At 34.6% G+C, this 20402-nt stretch overlaps 1 protein-coding gene across 1 annotated transcript in view; it reads right to left on the reverse strand.

Moving 5' to 3' along the window:
- Window positions 1-20402, reverse strand: part of LRP1B (LDL receptor related protein 1B) — a 1748032-nt gene that overhangs the window by 284595 nt on the left and 1443035 nt on the right. Inside the window, exons 53-57 of the mRNA XM_049888441.1 lie at window positions 17554-17676; window positions 14035-14175; window positions 12741-12928; window positions 4508-4691; window positions 1221-1306 (exon numbers count right to left, since the gene is read on the reverse strand). Of these exons, the coding sequence (XP_049744398.1) occupies window positions 1221-1306; window positions 4508-4691; window positions 12741-12928; window positions 14035-14175; window positions 17554-17676 (722 nt within the window). The remainder of the gene's footprint in view (window positions 1-1220; window positions 1307-4507; window positions 4692-12740; window positions 12929-14034; window positions 14176-17553; window positions 17677-20402) is intronic.

Raw genomic sequence — 20402 nt, forward strand, 5'->3', positions numbered from 1 at the left:
TCATTCTTGCTGAGTGAAGTCCATGTTGCTGAGCCCATGCATAACTTCCATACCTGTCACCATAGCCAATTTGTACATGACCCCATTGGACAATGATGGGAGTAGCTGGGAAAAAAGAATGATTGGTTTCCACAGAACTCATCATCCTGTCCACTTGATTGTTAAAATCCTCCTCTGCTGAGATCACCCTTTGGTGAGCTTTTACAGGAGACACAAATATCTTCACTTCTTTGGCCCATTCAGAGAGGTATATCCACATGCCTCTTCCCCGTATCTCCTTGTCACCAATTTCCCAACCATGTTGCTTCCAAGTCCTTAACCATCTAGTCAAGCCACTGAGAATCTGGCCTAGCCAAGTTGACACATAACCTTAACCATCACAGGATACAAACTGAATCTTTTCAAGGTAGAGATTTCTCTTGACAACTTAAAACTATGGTATAACTAAGTGCATGTGATTTCTCTAGTCCATGTACTAATCATCCTAGCTTTAATGACTGGATTTTGTGCAGCAGACTGGGAGGAAAAAAAAAAAAGTTGAGGTGAGCAACTTGCAGTTCTCTATCCTATTTTAAAATGGCAATCAAACCTTTTCATCTCAAATAACATATATAAATAAACTCTGAGAATAGGATGCAAAAAGCAGAACAAATAAGCCCAGATTGTCTTGAATTAAGTAGGGGTGAAAGATGAAGAGGGTAAAAGTGAAAACACGTACCTCACAGTCTTTTAATCATGACTGAGCTACAATCACACTTTTGCTCTTTAGCTAATTCTAAATTGTAAAGGCTAAAAACCCTAGATGTCATCAATCCCACTTTACTTCCTGGTTCTATAAGCAACAACTTGAATTTCCAGAAATGGTATTTATTTTTAAATCCCAAGGTCAGGGGGTGGTGGGCTGGTAGAAGCATTTTGGGTAATCTGCAAACTATCTCATAAGAAAATTTTATTTATTTTTTAATGTGCCTTTTCTTGAAATAGTATTTTTTTGCATTATTTATACTATGCCATTTTTTACTTTCTTTGACCACTACGATGAGGCAAATCTGGCAGCTTGAATAAAGTTCAAACAAAATAAAGTTTATAATAATCCTACATAATTACATGCAAATATCATGAATAAGTGATACAGTTTCTAGTTGTGACCTTTTTTCATAGCTTGAAATCATACCCAAAGTCAGCAAGTTGAATATTAGGGAATGGTGAGAATGCCGTACCTGTTTTAAAAGTGTGTAGTTGGAGCCATCAGTGCTGATTTTCCTTATCTCATGGTGATCAGCAAGGATTAGGAAAGGCTCTTCAACTAAATACCGAGACAAAGAACATAGTAGACTGTTTTAATGTTTATGGCTTTCAACTCTGCTTGATTTCAGCATAGTTTCTGTAGCACTATGAATTCAAATGCAGCGCTTCTTTGGTAAATTAATGATTAAAAATTCATACTAAGTGACTTAGCCAGTAGTTGGGAGCATCACCAGGACAGTGCAAACAAAACAGTTTATGACAATCATAAACATTCATATTAAAAAAAAAAGTACCCACAAAATGATAAGGCAGAGATATCCAGGTAATACAGAAAGTCTCAATAATTCTAATTGTATTCCTCTTTCCCCCTCAAATTTCTTGAGCACTCAGCTAATTTATTTGGAAAAAGTGATATACTGTGATATTTTAAATAAATTTTAGAAAAGGAAAATCTGAACCATCTTAGAAACCTACAGTATAGCTAAACACCAACAGTATAATCAGGGAATAGCACCGTTATGCTCTCAAAATGACTTTGGTGAAGGATAAGGGCATCAATGCCTGTATGAAATCTCTTTATCTACCCAAGGGCTCAAATAATTTGTGAAGTCCAGGTTCTACAATCTTTGCTTATTAATTTTACTTTTCCTTGTGAGTCTTATTTTTTAAATCCTCAAAGTATTTATTTCCTTGTTATGACCTGCCTCAATGCATTTAAGAGTCTTGTTTGTTTCAGAATCTAGAAAACAGCATAGTGAGAATCTGACTATGCTCCATATCTGAAAGTTGGTATTTCTTTACCCTCTAAGTCTCTAGGGTGGTTTTCTCTTCAGAACTTACTTTGAAGCAAAGTACATTCTTAAAGAAAAAATAGCCAGAATATTTTGCACAGCGTATTTATCTGAATATGCATTTCAATATTTTAAAGTCAATGTGATCACATTTTCAGTTGTCATAATTCCAGATGAGTTAATCAAAAATGTGTTTAAACTCTTTTTAATCATCTTTTTTCTAAGAGGCACTCATATACTTAGCTGCCAGGTGAGCAAACTGAATGTTGGCAGAAATTAAGGAAAACATTGAAGAGATAGTCATGTTATATAATTTGTGTTAGATTTTATTATAAATTATTTATTATTATAGAGTTATTTGTCTTATGTGCTTGTTATGTCCGAAATAATTTACTTTCTTCCTCTCACCCCTTAATTTCATAGTAAATAAATAACATGTTGGATATTATATTAATAGATCCCTGGGTGGCACAAACAATTTACACTCAACTACTAACTGAAAGGTTGGCAGTTTGAATATACCCCGGGGCACCACAGAAGAAAGGCTGGGCAGTATGGTTCCATAAAGATTACAGCCAAGAAAATCTATGGAGCACAGTTCTACTCTGCAACACATGGCATCTCCATGAGTCAGAATCAATTTGATAGCAACAAGTTTTTTTTTTTTTTTTGGTTTAACAACTTGCATTATGTTTCAACATACTTTATGTCAAGAACTGTAAATATGTGCTCCACACGCTTGATACCCCCCTCCATTATCCATGGCAATCATTTTAATCTCCCCTTTGAGGCTTGACTGAAACTTACAGTCTTCCTCCATACAGAATCGGCTCTCAGGTTGAAGCTCCCTTGTTATCCTAGTCAATATAGCTCTAAATCCATAAATATAAGATTAATCAGACATATCCTACTTCAATATTTAGGAAATTTTGTTCTTTACAATTTAAATATGCATTGTTAAAGATAATCTGGCCTTCTTTTCCTTAATTAATTCATATTCCTGTTAGACATTTATCTTTGGCATTCAAAATTATTATTTGTATCTAATGGGAATAATTATGGCATGGATAAATTATATGACAAGGCCCAAATTTTAACTGTTAGCATTCGTTTTTGCTTGACAATCTTTTATGAAGGCTTTAAAGTAATGGAAACATTGACTGAAATCTCACATCTTTTTCCCTTTCCATGTCACTAGATGCATAATGTAACAAGCAGTGAGCTAACCAAAAGCAGGAAGGTAGGTAGATAAAACAACGGGATCAAAAATAATCCTGGAAATAATATTCCAAGAATAAGTGAGAGTGGAATGAAAAATCAAAAAGAATTTATTTCTTTCTTCCTAATGTGCTAAGTTTTACCAGTGAAAAGAAGCATCCTTTCTAATCCCTACCCTTGGTATTCATTTCATGAAAATAGATGAGAAAACATCTAATATTCTCAGTGTTGTCACTGACACACACTAAAACTGGCAGGGCCATTTGGCTCATTATGCTCAGAAACAAGCTAAGGTGACTGAGACTTTTTTTTTTTTTAATTGCTTGAGTATTATGGACTATTTTCTTGTTCATTGTAACAATCAAGTCATTGTTTTCTATCATTTTAACATGTATAATTTTCTCCCCTAATGTATTACAATACTTTCAAGTTATAAACCAACCCAGTTATAGACCATGCTTTATTGAACTTTCTATTTTGAAAAGTCAAACACAATTTGGAATATAGCAAAGGTATAGTAAGTATTTGACAAATCAATAAAAAATTCATAGAGTCATTTAACTTATATTTTATTATTATTACTCAAGTCCATGGGTGGTGCAAACAATTAACACGCTCAGCTGCAATCCGACACATTGGAGGTTTGAGTCCACCCAGAGACACCTCAGGAGAAAGACCTGGTGATCTTAAAAAAAAAACCTGGGGATCTACTTTTGAAAAATCAGCCACTGAAAATCCATGAAGCACAGTTCTACTCTGACACACGTAGGGCTGCCATGAGTGAGGACCCACTCCACAGCTGGTTTAGGTTGCTGCTGTTGTTATTATTATCACTACTATTATTGTGACCTGTTGCTTTCATGGACACGCATTTATAAGTGGCAGTGAGGGAAAGAAAAATATATTTTACCATACTGTCATAAGAGATGCTAATAATCTTGGCCAAAGCTATTCTCAGGGAACTGTGATTCTATAGGAAGCAGTGCCAGACAGTACTTTTTGCTTGTGAGCATTCTTAAAATCCAAGAAACACTTAATAATTCACAAATCATAATGCAATGTTATCATAAACAATGCAGTGCATTTGCAGCATACAAAATCAGGGTAACACAGGTCCCCATATATGGATAGAGAAGAATTTTGATTTTCTCAGAAACAGCAAGGAGAAGTGAATTCAGTCAGAAAGGCTATAAAACCAGCGTCTATATGTGTAACTGAGGTTGGATTGGTGGGCAAGTTCAATTTAATACCTGAGAGTGATTTGCAGCCATTTGGATTATCAGGTTGTATTTCATACCCATCGGTACAGAGGCACCTGTAGGTTCCGTATGTATTGATGCATTGCTGACTACAGGGAAAGTCCAAAGAGCATTCATCAACATCTACACATGTTTTACCGTCATCCTTCAGTTGAAATCCAGGCCAGCACTTGCACTGAGGAAAGAAAAATGAGAATAATTAATTCATATCATTGTCACTGTCTTCTACTACTGGATAATTCTTTAGCATGATTCAAGCAAAAAAAAAATAATAAAATAAGACTAGATAATGTCAGGTGTCTCTGTCCCCAGCAATTAAAATTTAATAAGAATGGTATATATTTATATAATAACTTCCATGTTTTAAAAAAAAAAAAAAAAGGCACTCTCCCAAATATCTTTGTTTGCCCTTCTGAGGCAAAATTGTAAAGGTTAATTAACTTCGAAGTCATATGACTAGAGAATGGCAAAGCAGAAAACAGAATCACACCTTCAACTTCTTTTTTTCTTTTTCCTTTACCGTATATCATCTTTTCAGAAGACTTTAACAGCAGTAAGATTGACTCCTTACATATACAGTTGAAGATTTCAAACATTGTCACATATGTTATTTCATTAGACACTTACAGGAAACATCTATACTATCAAAAACCAAAACCAAACCCATTGTCGTTGAGTGAATTCAAACTCATAGTGACCCAGAAGGACAGAGTAGAATTGTCCCATAGGGATTCCAAGGAGCTCCTGGTGGATTGGAACTGTTGACCTTTTGGTTAGCAGCCATACCACTTAACCACTACACCACCAGGGTTTCCACTAAGACTATTTGGCATCTTTTAAATAAAAGAGTCTGTATTGAGTAGGGTAGTCGGTTAAGAAAGAACTCTAAGTTTTTAAGAGTAACAAACATTCAAGAGTTAGCCATAGTAAATACTTTATATTCTTGATAATTTATTTGACAGTCAAAGTGATGGCGGATATTTGTATCTACTGGGAAAAACATGTGATATGTCCATATTTGGAAACCCTGGTGGCGTAGTTGTTAAGTGTTACAGCTGCTAACCCAAAGGTTGGTAGTTCTATCCACCAGGCACTCCTTGAAGACTCTATGAGACAGTTCTACTAGTCTTATCGGGTTGCTATGAGTTGGAATTGACTCAGTGGCAATGGGTTTTTTTTTTTTTTTTAATGTCCGTATTGTTAAATAATCAGTGAACTAAGAAGTAGGATTTTTTTTTTTTTAATTACCAAAATGGTATTTATTATTTGAGGGGAACCAATAACAACTTCACCTGAAACTGCTCATAAGCTAAATATATACCTCTTCTGCAGCCTTTCTACAAGGAATGAATCCCTTTAAGCTCTTAGTACTTTCACCTTTAACAATTTATGTCAACGTTTATCTAATAATCCTCAGCAGTTATGTGTCTTTATGCTTGTGTTTTTAACCTCCAGCATCCACAAGCAAACCAAGCAAAGCCACAGCTTGGTATTTCAAAGTTTCTCATAATGTCTAAGTCTGTGACATTACTTTCCTTGGGAAGATCCATCCTGCTCCCTGTTTTAGTAAGTCAGGGGGGATTGGTACAGATACTCTGGCAAAAGAAAATGAGAAATCTCACAGGATAAAAGAAAGTATCACTAAAAAGGACAGGCAATTAGATGAGTCAATCATGTGCTCAGGAAGCCAGAGGCTAATAGGAAAACAAAACAGTGTTGAATTCAACTTGTGCTTTAAGACAAGTAAAAGGAAATTTTACAAATGTGCTGATTCCCTCTCAAACAGTATTTTAAGGGGATTTCTGAAAATCGTTTTGAATGCCTAGTGTTGGGCTTAAAGAATTACTATATCAAACAAATGACTTGAATAAAACACATTTATGAAAAATTAGTTTTGAAGTTAAAATTGGTGAAAGTTTCTGAGTATATTATACAATTCTATACCAAATGAAATGAGGATTTTAAGGTTTATGGTAAGTTTTAAAAATTGATTAATTGAAAGACAATTTTTTTATCTCTATTTTTCTCTCAAATCCACTCATCTTGTTTTAACAAAAACACTTTTGCTCCTAAATAATCCAAAGACATTTGCAGGAAATTCTACTAGCTTAACTTTCAAAAAATTGAGTGAAAGAAAAAATAAGTAAATAACTGTTTGTATTTTCAAAGACAAAAGATTCATTTATATTAAATAGAAAATGTTTTAAAATTTTCTCACTTTTGCTTAAAAACCACATAATTTTTATGAGGGTGAGATTTATAGATGTTCAATGTTAATTTTTCTCTTCATTTAGAGTTATTTCAAATTTTCTAGATTTATATTAATTTTTTCATAGGCTCATAGTTAACAGAAAGAAATATATCTAGTAAAAATTTCCTATTTTATAGATTTAGGAAAAATTTTTTATAGCATTTAAGTGATATTTGACAAATATTGATTGTTTTATTTCTAGTGTATACATTGCAACTTATTTCTTCTCCAGAAGTACATTTATTTTTACATGGTAAATCATCTTTTCCATCAAAATAATATCCTTGCTTTAGCCAAATGTTATGACTCCCTTATGCATAGTTAAATATACCGTATTTGCTTTACAGCAAGAGTGCAAATTGTTCACAGTCCATAAGGTCTAAGTTTTGCTTTTGTAAGTAATTTTCATTTTATTGCAGAATTTGGAGAAGGGTTTTTTGTCATGTTCTGTGGATATTGCAATGAAAAATAGGTTATGGATAGTTTTCCCCCATTCTCTGGAAAACAGAAATCCATTAACTGACATATTTTCCCAAATTAGTAATAAGCAACTTGTTCACCTAAGTCTTTTTACTCAATTCCTTATCAATAAATTGATATATATAAAATAACAGAGCATGTAAAATATTTCTTTAGAATCTTTGCCTTAATCTCTAATCAGTCTATTCTCCAGTCCTTCAGTTTTTATTCTGGCCTTGTTTCCCTCAAGAGAAGTTTTACTTTATTCATTAATTTCGACTTTTGTACATATTTGGGAATATTATTTACAGCAATTCTGTCAGGTATCATATACACAGACTTTTCAAAAGATTAAATAGTTATGCATATTTTAACTTTAATTCTCACTTCCTTCTGCTGCCTTAAGGGAAGTCAAGGTGAAAATACTGGAATTTTAAAGGTATCGATAAACAAGTAGTTTTTTTTTTTTTTTCTGTTTGTGAAATCTTAAAAAGTAATTATAACAATATGATTTAACCTGATTTTCTGAATGGGTAATATCTACTTCTACCAAATTTGCCTTTCCAAATATGGAATTGCTGATGTGGTAAGCACTTCTTATGTGCAGGCATTTTAAATAATAGTAAATTCTGTTTTCGATGTTGTATCACAAGGTGACCATTGGATAATCTATAATTTTTATATTTTCACTACCAAGATTGTTATGATAGATTGAAAAATGGCAAAATAAACCTAAAGAGATCTACTATGAAATTCACATGTATATATGTATGGATGTATGTATATGTATGCATTTTTTTCCCTATGTGAGAGAACTAAAGAATCAAAAGCCTGTGACTTAAAATTTCAACTAGGTACCTGTACTGATTCTGGGACACATTCCCTGATGTTTTTAAGAAACTTTTTCTGGATCGATTGTACATAAGTCACCAAAAACATTTTTTCCCCTCCACTAGGTTTCCAAATATATACCGCTAAAATTAATTATTTGATGCTTACTCATCTCATTAAGATCTGTCCTGGCTCGTTTGTCTTATTTCCTTGTCCCTATATATAGTGTTTTTGAGTGAGTGCCTGTGGGTTTTAAACCTGTAAGTTTAACCAATTCTTCTTGATAATGCAATATTGAATCTAAAAAATTTTAAAGATGGATTTCTTGCTATTTCATTTTTCTATTGCTATTAATACGCAGGAGGGAAAAATGGTTATTAGAGTTCTTAGGTTACATCTATATATGGTAAAATCCTGGTCAATATAGTTAAGGTAATCGTAATACCAGAAATTCAGAGATAAAAAAATGTTGGATTGGTTGTTTCACTGAATTTACCATTAGACAGAACTGGCTTGTCAGAAAATGTCAAGACTTGCACAGAGAGTGGCACAGAATCCTTGCAATGTACAAATTCTTTCTCGAGCGTTCTTTTAAGAAGGACTATTAGCCACTGCTGTAATCCTTCTAATGATGAGAAGTGAGGTAGCTCATTCCAATGCGAAGAGTTTTAATGTTAGAAAAGACTTCATTATATTAAACAGAAGGAACCCTGGTGGTGCAGTGGTTAAACATGCTTGGCTACTAACTGAAAGGTTGGTGGTTCGAACCCTTAGTGGCTCCAAAGGAGAAAGATGTGGCAATCTGCATCCATAAGGATTATATCCTTGGAAGCCCTATGGGGCCAGTTCTACTCTGTTCTAGAGAACCACTATGTGTCAGAATCGACTAGATAGCAACAGGTTTATGCGGAACAGAATCTGTCTTCCAGCTCCTAATTCCAACCTTGAAAACAACTCAGGCCGGGTAATGCTCCCTCATGTAGTACTTCACTGAGCCCGGATGATGCAACCAGGTTGTGGTCAGCTGCTAATTTAAATATCGGAAGTTTGAACCCCTCTAGTGCCTCCACAGAAAAGGCCTGGTAAACTCCTTCTATAAAGTTTAGAGCCAAGAAAACCCTATGGAGCAGTTCTTTTCTGTAACACATAGAGTTACCATGAGTAGGGAGCCAACTCGGTAACAGCTAACAGCAAGAGTACTGCAATAGCTAACAAAACAGATAATACCTAGACAGAATTTCTTCAGAAATCTTATATTCCAGACCTCTTGCTGTTGTTGTTAGGTGCCCTCAAGTCAGTTCTGACTCACAGAAACTATATGAACAACGGAAGGAATCACTGTCTGGTCTTGCCCCATCCTCACAATCACTGTTATGTCTGAGCCCATTGTTGCAGCCACCATGTCAATCCATCTCATTAAGTGTCTTTCTCTTTTTTGCTCGCATGGTGTCCTTTTTCAGGGGTTGGTCCCTCCTGATAACATATCCAAGGTATGTAAGATGAAGTCTCGCCATCCTTGCTTCTAAGGAGCATTTTGGCTGTATTTCTTCCACTGTAGATTTATTTGTTCTTTGGGTAGTTCATAGGATATTCCATATCCTTTGCCAACACTATAATTCAAAGGCATCAATTCTTCCTGGGTATTCCTTATTCATTTTCTGGTTTTTGCATGCATATGAGGGAATTGAAAATATCATCACTTGGATCAGGCTCACCTTAGTCTTCAAAGTAACATTTTTGCTTTTTAACACTTTAAAGATGTCTTTTGCAGCAGATTTGCCCAAAGCAATGATTCGTTTGATTTTTTGACTACTGCTTTCTTGAGTGTTGATTGTGGATCCAAGTAAAATGAAATACCTGACAACATCAATATTTTCTCCAGTTATCATGATGATGTTTATTGGTCCAGTTGTGAGGATTTTTGTTTTCTTTACATTGAGGTGTAATTCATACTGAAGGGTGTAGTCTTTGATCTAAGTGCTTCAGGTTCTCTTCACTTTCACCAAGCAAGTTTTTTGTTCATCTGCATTAATGCAGGTTGTTAATGAGTCTTCCTCCAATCTTGATGCCCCGTTCTTCTTCATATAATCCAGCTTCTTGGATTATTTGCTCAGCATACAGATTGAAAAAGTGTGGTGAAAGGATACAACCCTGAAGCACACCTTTCCTGACTTTAAACCACTCAGTGTCCCCTTGTTTTGTTCCAACAACTGCCTCTTGGTCTATGTAAAGGTTCTTCATGAGCAGAATTATATGTTTCAGAATTCCCATTTTTCACAATGTCATCCATAATTTGTTATGATCCACATAGACAAATGCCTCTGCATAGTCAATAAAACACAGGTAAACATCTTTCTGGTATTCTCTGCTTTCAGTCAGGATTCATCTTACATCAGCAATGCTATCCCTCATTCCACGTCATCTCGTGAATCCAGCTTGAATTTCTGGCAGTTCTCTGTGGTTTACTGCTACAACTGCTTTCAATGATATTCAGGAAAATTTTACTTGCATATGATATTAGTGGTATTCTTTGATAATTTTGTCATTCTGTTGGATCATCTTTCTTTGGAATAAGCATAAAAATGGATCTCTTCCAGCTGGTTGGCCAGGTAGCGGTCTTGCAAATTTCTTGGCATAGATGAGTGAGCACTTCTAGCACTGCATCTATTTTTTGAAACATCTCAACTGGTATTCCGTCAATTCCTGGAGCCTTCGCTAATGTCTTTAGTGCACCTTGGTCCTCTTCTTCAGTGCCATTTTTCTTGATCATATGCTACCTTCTGAAATGGTTGAACATTGACCAGTTCTTTTTGGTACAGTAACTGTGTATGCCTTCCATCTTCTTTTGATGCTTCCTGCATTGTTCAGTATCTTGCCCATAAAATTAATATTGCAACTTGAGGCTTGAATTTTTTCTTTAGTTCTTTCAGGTTGAGAAATGACGACTGTGTTCTTCCCTTTTGGTGTTCTAGCTCCAAGTGTTTGCACATTCATTATAATAATTTATTTTGTCTTCTTGAGCCACCATTTGAAATCTTCTGTTCAGCTCTTTTACTTCATCATTTCTTCATTTTGCCTTTTGCTTTAGCTACTGTAAATTCTAGAGTGAGTTCCAAGAGGCTCTTCTGGCATCGGTTTTAATCTTTTCTTTCTACCCTGTCTTTTTAATCAGTTCTTGCTTTCTTCATGTATGATGTCATTCCACAATTCATCTGGTCTTCAGTTATTAGTGTTCAAGGGATCAAATCTATTATTGAGATGGTCTCTAAATCCAGGAGAGATATACTCAAGGTCTTACTTTGGCTCTCCCACAAAAATTGTTCTAATTCTCTTTAGTCTCAATTTGACCCCTTGTGCTTCTGGATTTATAAATCCATATACACTCTACTTTAGATTCCTCCTTCCTCTTAAAGTGCCACATCCACATATGTGCACAGTACCTCAGGTGAGTTCTGATCAGTGCACACCTTAGAACTAAGTCTAACCACTGTAATGGGCTACCTGGCATTAGACTGACTCTATGTTTTACCTAAGCCATGCCCTACTTTTATTCAGTTAGAGGTATGCCTGAGTTAAAAACACTAATTTTCATATGCATTGTTCATACTGAGGTTTTTCCACACTTACATAACTGATTTTAAACCTAGTGCACAACTTTAAATCTTTAAATTTTAACATTTTTTTGGTTTGCATCCATTATTCTAACATATTGAAATGGATATATTTTCAGCAGCTATTTCTGTCAATCAATTTTGTCAGTGAATCACCCTCTGCAGGCAAACGGTCCTAACAAAAAGCAATTAGGATGTTAGGTATGATTTATTTTTAATGTGACAATACTCAGTCCTAATAATTCATTTTTTTTATCTTTTCTTTTCCACCCTGCATATATGCAAAATATTGTATTCTTCTGTGTTGTGGTCTCCATTTCACTTCAAAAATGCATGAGAGAGAAAATGAGGGAAATGGAAATTGACAGTTGCATTCATATTTTTTCAGCTATTAATATAGTAGTAATCAGGAACTATGGTCTTTTCAATCACTTCATATACATGTGAAAGCTGGACATTGAGAGAGGAAGGACTGATGCAGCTGAATTGTGGTGTTCGTGAAGAATATCAAAGATACACTAGACTGTCAGAAGAGTGAACAAATCAGCCTTAGAAGAAACACAACTAGAATGCTCCTTAGAAGTGAGCGTGGTGAGACTTTGGCTCACTCACTGTGGACATGTCTTCAGGAAAGGCCAACTGCTAGAAAAGGACATCACGGTTGGTAAAGAAGAGAGACAGTGAAAATGAAGGAAATCTTCAGTGAGTCAGACAACGGCTGCATCAATGGACAATGTTTGCTCTGTTATACACAAGGTTGTCATGAGTCAGAGCCAACTGACGGCAACTAACAACAATAATATTCACTAAACACTGGTCTTACCTTGCTTTTTTTTTATTATGGACTGAATATATTTAAGAATAAGTTGAATTTTTTTTTGTCTTTTTGACTGTATTTTCATAATTTTTATACCACATTATTATTATTGTTTCCTTACATATACCCTCTCTTTTTAAATAGTTTACAATATTATGATGCCCTTCAAGTTTTACAACTATGTTGGATTAAATAGTTTTCTTGATCTCAAATTTTAATGTATCATCTAACTTGTTATTACTGATGAGTACCTACCTTGTAACCGACAGGAAGGTCCTGACAATCCTGAGAACATCCACTGACTTTCTTACTCAAACATTCATTTATATGGCAGTTTCTCTCATCTGAGCCATCACCACAGTCATCCTTATTGTCACAAAGACCTCCACTGGGAATGCACCTGCCATTTTTGCACATAAAAAATGAACTGTTGCATGACTGTTCTGGAAAAACAAAAATAAAACAAATGGAACATAAAGAGCATGCCACTGTTTTATACTACAATTGTTGAAAACATTCACAAACATGATAACTTATCTGTCAAAAATTATAAACATATGTACATATAGCATGCTTTATACTCAGTATAATATTTATATATAAAATATAGCAAACTATAATGCCTAGTATTTATAGCAAATTTCACTTTACCATAAAAAGTAACAATCAAAATAAGCGTCTATAGTAAAATTAATGGAATATCTGTCTTAATCTGTACTGTGAAAAATTAGTTCAAAAGTGTAATGATGGTTTGACATTTCCTCAAGCCATAGGTCTCTGAGAAACTGTATGTCACTAAAAATTAAGAAGCCAGAATAGGTAGATATTCCTAAATTCTTTCTTCCTAGAAATATAACATTGACATTTTTTAAGTCAGGGCGTAAAAAGGCCATTTGTGGTGAATAATAGCTTTGCCAAATATAGCTATGGAAAGGAATTCAGGTCTTGCAGCTCCTCATAACCTGATGATTTGGTCATTACTCACTATCATACATGCTAAAAGAAAACTTATTAACATGTAAGCTATATGAGAAAAAATAGTTGAGTTATTATAAAATATGCGACTACGTATTCAGTCATTATTGAATTGAAGTAATAAATGGGCCAAAGTTGACTACATATATGTTTCTGATTAAGTGATATGTAGTTCATTTCATTTTGCCTAAGTATGAATAATATAGACTTAATTTCTCAGCAAATATCAATTTCTTTTATGTCTGAATTTTCAAATAGGCTCATAGAGGAAAACTATCTTCACATAAGATATATAGTAAAAAAAAAAATTAAGATCAACATGATTTGGGGGGAGGAGGGATTGATTAGAATCATTGACTCAAATCCTCATATTTTTGGCACAAGCTTAAATTTCTAAACCTAGTTTCAAAACATAGTTGAATACTAGAATTCTGTATGGCATGACTAGAAAATTCATGTGCTTACTTATTTGCATTTTCTCTCACTGAATATAATACTAGACTGAAAATCCAAGTAAAAATCTTGCCGCTAGAATTTTTTTAAAATAAATATCATATTATTATATTGTCTGTACCTGCACTTTTGCACTTTGGATTTAAAGGTGCTTCATCAGAATGGTCAGGGCAGTCAAAGTCTCCATCACACTGCCACTGAGTATTTAAAAGACATCTCCCATCAGCACAACTAAATTCCTCTACACTACACTGTCGGTATCCTAGAAACAAAGAAATAAACATTTGACTGATTCATATAATAAATACTCATTTAAACATCTTCCCTTCAGTGGGCACTACATTCTATTAATCTTATGGATTACCCATACCTCCTGTAGGGTATGTTTTTCATTTCTTTCTGTAGCAACGGTCACATTTACAAGAGATATTTGTAGTTGGACACTAAGTTTGAAGTCCAGAAATCAAAGTTATAAACAAGGTACTGTCATTGTTCTTAGGTGAGCAAACAAGAGTGTAACACTATTGAAAACACCATCTCTGTTCACCTATTATCTATGTCCTAGAGGTTTTCTTTAGATCAGAAACTAAAAATTATAAAAGCTAGTAGTAAATATTTTTATGGATAAAGTGACAAGATCTATTATTATGATAGTTGAGTTATAATGTTAATTCTTTGACATTGTAATGCCATAGTTTTGTGTAGGAAAGTGACATTTAAAGTGTAAAGAAATTGTTAAAAATGAGGAAAAATAAAAAAATTAATTTGTAAAACAAAAAAATTGTAATTATTCTTTGCATTGATACTTAATGTCATTAAAAACTTTATTTGAGCCACAGAATCAAACTCTCATTTGTTAATGTCCATATCTATGATTATCTGTAACTAAAATTCATTTGATTTTGGATATTATGAAGTTCTAGATTGGAAGTTATAATATCATTTCTATTAGAAACTCTCTGGCAAATCTGGACAAATATTTTGCTTTTGGAGAGAAAGGGTGAGATTTTTATGGTTTAATTTTCCTTTAAGCAAATTTCCAATGGGGGGGGGGAAACAACACTCTATTATATCAACATTTCTTTACTCTGCTGACCATAAATTTCATCATGCCATTTTCCCATTTCAACATGTGTGGTGGCCTTGGAGAGCCATAGTTAAATCCAAATTCTTTAATATTTTATTTCAGGTTTTTCAGAATCTAGTTTCAACACAACTAACTTCAAATTATCTCAAAAGAGACTAGTTGCTATTCCTCAACCATACCAAATTACAAGTCTTTGTACTATTTGTTGGTTTTTCAGATACATGTAGAATTTACTAAGCGCTAGGACCTGCTCTAAATGTTTACAAATATTGACTCATTCGATTCACTTAATAAGCCCTTAGAGGTAAGCACAGTTATTTCTATTTGAAGAATGTCACACATCTAGTAAGTGAGAAAGCTTCAGGTTCCATGCTCATAATTTCCACGTTGTGCTCTCAGAATCAAAGTACACACCCATCTGATTAACATTCCTTGCTTTTGTTGTTTCGTGGCTCCTCAAGAATTGTTTTCTCTGCTCAGATCCCAGGTACTGTGATTCTTATTCCCATGGCACTATATATATATGTATATAGTTATATTGTATTGTCACTATTCTGTTTGTCTGTGATATCTTCAAGTGGGACCTCCGACTTACTCATATCCATATCACTTAAATATAGTCTCTAACAGAGAAGAGGTATTTAATCAGACATAACTCTGCTTCAGATTTACAGCTTGGCTAGTGAAATGTATAGCTTTTAAAATATCACAATAAACAAATAATTTAATGGTGGAAATGACCATAAAAACTGATACCTACTGATTTCAGAGTTTCATATCAAAGGCAAAGCATATAGACAATGCACAGGTGAGACCAAAAACCCAAACCCAAACCCACTGTGGTCGAGTCGATTTCCACTCATAGTGACCCTAAAGGACAGAGTAGCGCTGCCCCATAGAGTTTCCAAGGAGCGCCTGGCGGATTTGAGCTGCTGACCTCTTGGTTAGCAGCTGTAGCACTTAACCACTACGCCATCTGGGTTTCAGATAGGGTTAACTGTGCTGGCCGAACAAAAGAGCTGTTAAAAAGACCACCATCTAAAAGTTGAGCAAACAGGGACCACACTCGGCCAACATGAAATAGTGTTACAACAATCCGTGTATTACTACCTCCTTTTTTTTCTTGGTGTTTTTCTAGCCCTTTCCCCCTTTTACAGGCTCCACATGCACAGAGGAACAAAGTGTGACCGCTGTTTGACCTTCCTTAGCCCACAGAAGAGGGAGAATGTAGTGCCGAAGATAAGTGCGTCTGTACTACATCCCATAATAAGTAATGCCAAGGGCTGTGGAGAGGACCCCATCTTGAATATCAGTGGGGTTCCAGATGTGTGTGCAGCCTAATTAGTGTGCACTGCCATTCTGAGAAGTGCCTGCCCCTTGAAAGAAACCCACTAAATATTCATTACTCTATTGTCTCCACCGAACCCAAATAAGCTCTAGCTTTGCCCCCCTTTCCGAGTAAGATTTTTGGAGCAGCATGAGCCCCCTCTGACTGCTTTTACTTGTCACAAGTAAAGTAAACCTGTTAGAGTTGAATCCAAAATTGTCTCCTCTGTGTATTCTTACAAGAGACAGACAAGGACCCATTGAGTCCGAATGGCCTCTGTGCCCTCAGCAGTAACAGGGAGGGCAAAGGAGGCCACAAATTATACCACTTTCCTTGGGTATATTTGGATTCCACAGCTTTTACTTTTATGTTTATTCATGTATGCATTTAACTACTTTCCAAAAACACTAGGCTCACATAGGATTTCAACTTCAACGTGGCTTTTAAATATACTGATTTTTACCACAAAAGTTATATATATATGTATAATAAATATATATATAAATAAAACCAAAAACTAAACCCATTGCTGTCAAGTCATTTCTGACACATAGTGACCCTATAGGACAGAGTAGAACTGCCCCGTAGGATTTCCAAGGAGTGAGTAGTGGGTTTGAACTGCCAACCTTTTGGTTAGCAGGCAAAGCTCTTAACCACTTTGCCACCAGGGCTCCACACATATATGCATACATGCATATATAGTATATATAATGGCAAGATAAATACATATAATGACAATATAAATTTCATGATAATAAGATTAAATTTTAACAAATCAATGCATATGCAAAAAAAAGGTAACATGAAGGAAAATGTTAAGTATCCAATTTTTCTGAAAATTCTGAAGTTAAATTATATTCTTTTTTTCTCACTGAGATATTTGATTTGTCTTTCAGATGGAACAAGTCAGCCATGTATTGTCTTTTAAGGAAAAATTCCTTTCTTCCAGGTACTTAAAACCAAAGACACTTTTTATAAAGTTTTCCATATGGTACCTGATAAGAATATATTACAAGTAGACATGATTTCCAAATAAATGTGTAATTATGCTAGAGCTTAAAGAGATTATATGTGGCCTGCGTATTACAGAATTTACCTGTCATTAGCAACACCAAGAAATGTGTTTATTTCTGTTTTGGTTATGTGTTTATACACCACCTGAGTCATTTTAAAAAACTCTTCCTCAGCTAGAGCGTCTCTTCAGTGGAAGGTTTCGATACACTTACCACACTGCAGGGACTCATCGGAGCCATCTCCACAGTCATCATCATGGTCACAAACAAATTGTTTGGGAACGCAGACTTTATTACGGCACATGAAAGTATTCTCATCACACGTATTATTGGGGGCTGAGAAAGACATCACAAAAAATAAAGTTAGATGAGCACACATTTTATCTTCATCTTAGGAGTGTGGGAAATAATTCATAGGCACTCGGAAAAAAAACTTAGCTCAGTTTTTAATATGTCAGATAAGGTAATATTCTAATTTGTTATATAGTATAATATAAAATATATTATATTATAAAATATTAATATTTTATAGTGTAATATTTAATGTGTGTGTATATATATATACATAAAACATTCAAAGTTTTCATATGATTCAATTTCATCCTATCAGAGTAAATTCAGGCAATTTAGCAATGTGTTAAGTTTGCTGGGGGACAAATTCAAAGGTTCATATATGAGAAGAAAAATCACTCAACTATAATAATGTGGCTTTTTTTCCCCCTCTACTCATGCCTGTAGTCATCTTAGTAAAGTGATAAAAACATTCCTTCCTTGTGAGAAGTCGTCCTGAAAAGATAACCAAGTGCTAACGCTCATGATGGAGGTGAAAAGGAAATCAAGAGGGCTAAGAAAGTTATTGTTCTTAAGAAGAAAATTAGGCTTGGTTGACTTCAAGAGTCGGGTGTTAGATTAGGTAAAGTAAGATTTGTGTTGTGATGAATCCCACCACACAAAACTAGGAATACCAATTCATGTAACTAGACTCTAGCAAATGTCCTACCAGTGGGAAAAATGGCTGATCAAAATGTGCAATAAAATTTCAATGAAAGTTCAAAAACAGGTAACTTGCACAGAGAAAATAAACACCTTTAATACTATAGACATGGAATCATTAGAGATTTGAAAGAGTCTTTTAAATTAAAAGACTGTTTTAGTTTTTTTTTTTTTATATATTTTTTACATTTACAGGGCAAATCCTATGATAGATCTAGCTTATCTTGTAGCATAGGGTAAGATTTGAGAGACTTTGAATGCCAAAAAATCTGCTATATATCACTGTAGGATACTGGGGGAAAAAAAAACAAGTTGCAAATTGAGTCAATTCCAACCCATAGTGACTCTATAGGACAGAGTAGAACTGCCCCATTGAGTTTCCAAGGAGTGGCTGGTCATTTGAACTGGTTAGCAGCCATAGCACTTAACTACTATGCCACCAGGGTTTCTGGATATTGGAAAGGACTCTGAAGAAAGTGACTCTTATATCCTTCAGATCCTTCTTGGGGCATCTGTTTCTTTATCTGTTTAATGGCGATACTAATGTTTATCTGGTAGATTTCTTCTAAGAATATGTAAGATATGTGAAAAGGAGCAGCTCGTTTTAGGTATTCAATAAATTAAATTCTTAGGTGTTATTCAAATTCATATCTGTATAACTACTTTTATCAGATCCCCCAAAACACTTCACTGAGATATCGGGAGAATTCAATAATAAAATAAAAGCACCTACCACATCAACTGACATATAATAGACACTGGAAAAAATGCAATGCCTTCCATACCCTTCCCTCTATGTTCCCTCTACCTGGAACATCTTTCTTCTCTTTTTCTTTCAAGACTCGGATAATGTTATCACTTTTTTCTTGAAATTCTTCCATTAGGCTTCCAGGCTTTATTCTGTAATATTTTTTGTGATGACCTAGTATTTTTTTTTTTTTTATACATCATCCTAACAATAAATTGTTCTTTTATTTACCTATCTATAGCATGCCTATTCTTTTTTACATGTCCCTGACCCCAGACTGCCCCATACTCCGTAAGGACAGAAATTTCTGCTTTCAACTTAGTAATGACCGATGTAGACTGTAGGTCAAACAAAAAAGACTCTGGGTATAATTTATTTCAACAAATATATTTTCAAAAACTATATGGAATCCACATAGGAGCAGCATTTTCAAAAATGTCCATCATAATAAAAATTAAGCCTAGAATTACTAACAATTTCTCTACCTTTGAACTGTGTGACAGCTTGTATAACTCAAGTGAATTATGCCAATTCTAAAAATAAATTATTCTTTAATACACTGAGCAGCAGAGACTTATGTGGCATTAACACTTTCCCGTCACTTGAGAACTATCTGTTGTATTTTAGCATAATGTACTTAATAGTACCCTTGCGGTCCAAAAGTGTTAATATGCCTCCTGGAGTGTTAGCTTGCTAAAATAGCAACAGCATACTGGGACCATCTGGATCCCTGAATTGATGCATAATCCTTTATTATGTAGCCCTCAGTGGCCCCACTGACCTTTAGAGATACACATATCAGTTTCAAGATCAAAGTGAATTGTTCTACAACAACAGCATGCGTTCTGTGCAAATATGCCTGCCTTAAAGTTTTCTTTGTTCTCTTCTGCTTTACCCATCCCCAATGAAGGCACAATGTTTTAAAAACATAAAGGCGGATCATAGGAGAAAGGATTTCAGACTTCACTTCAAAGAGCAGAGTTCATAGCACTGTTTCTGATATATTGCTCAGCTCCAATAGATCCCTTCTGTGACCTTGGATCTGCATTCAAATGTTTAGTCCTCTAGCAAGAAATTTATCTAAATTTTTACTACTGAGTAATTCCCTGAAAACTTCCTGAGGTGATATAAAGTCAAAAACTTAGTAAATGGTCTGACCTCGGAAGGTGTTCCTCTGATTCCCCAGCTTCTTTCTGCTGTATCAATACTATTTTTACCTGACCCAAGGTTAACGCCCTATCCTAGGACTAATAAGTGTTTAGTGACCTTCTGATCAGTAGTTATTTAGGATCAGAGCAGCCATTTACAGAGCATCTGTAAT

This window comes from Elephas maximus, chromosome 6, assembly GCF_024166365.1.
Source record: "Elephas maximus indicus isolate mEleMax1 chromosome 6, mEleMax1 primary haplotype, whole genome shotgun sequence".
Lineage (NCBI taxonomy): Eukaryota > Metazoa > Chordata > Mammalia > Proboscidea > Elephantidae > Elephas > Elephas maximus.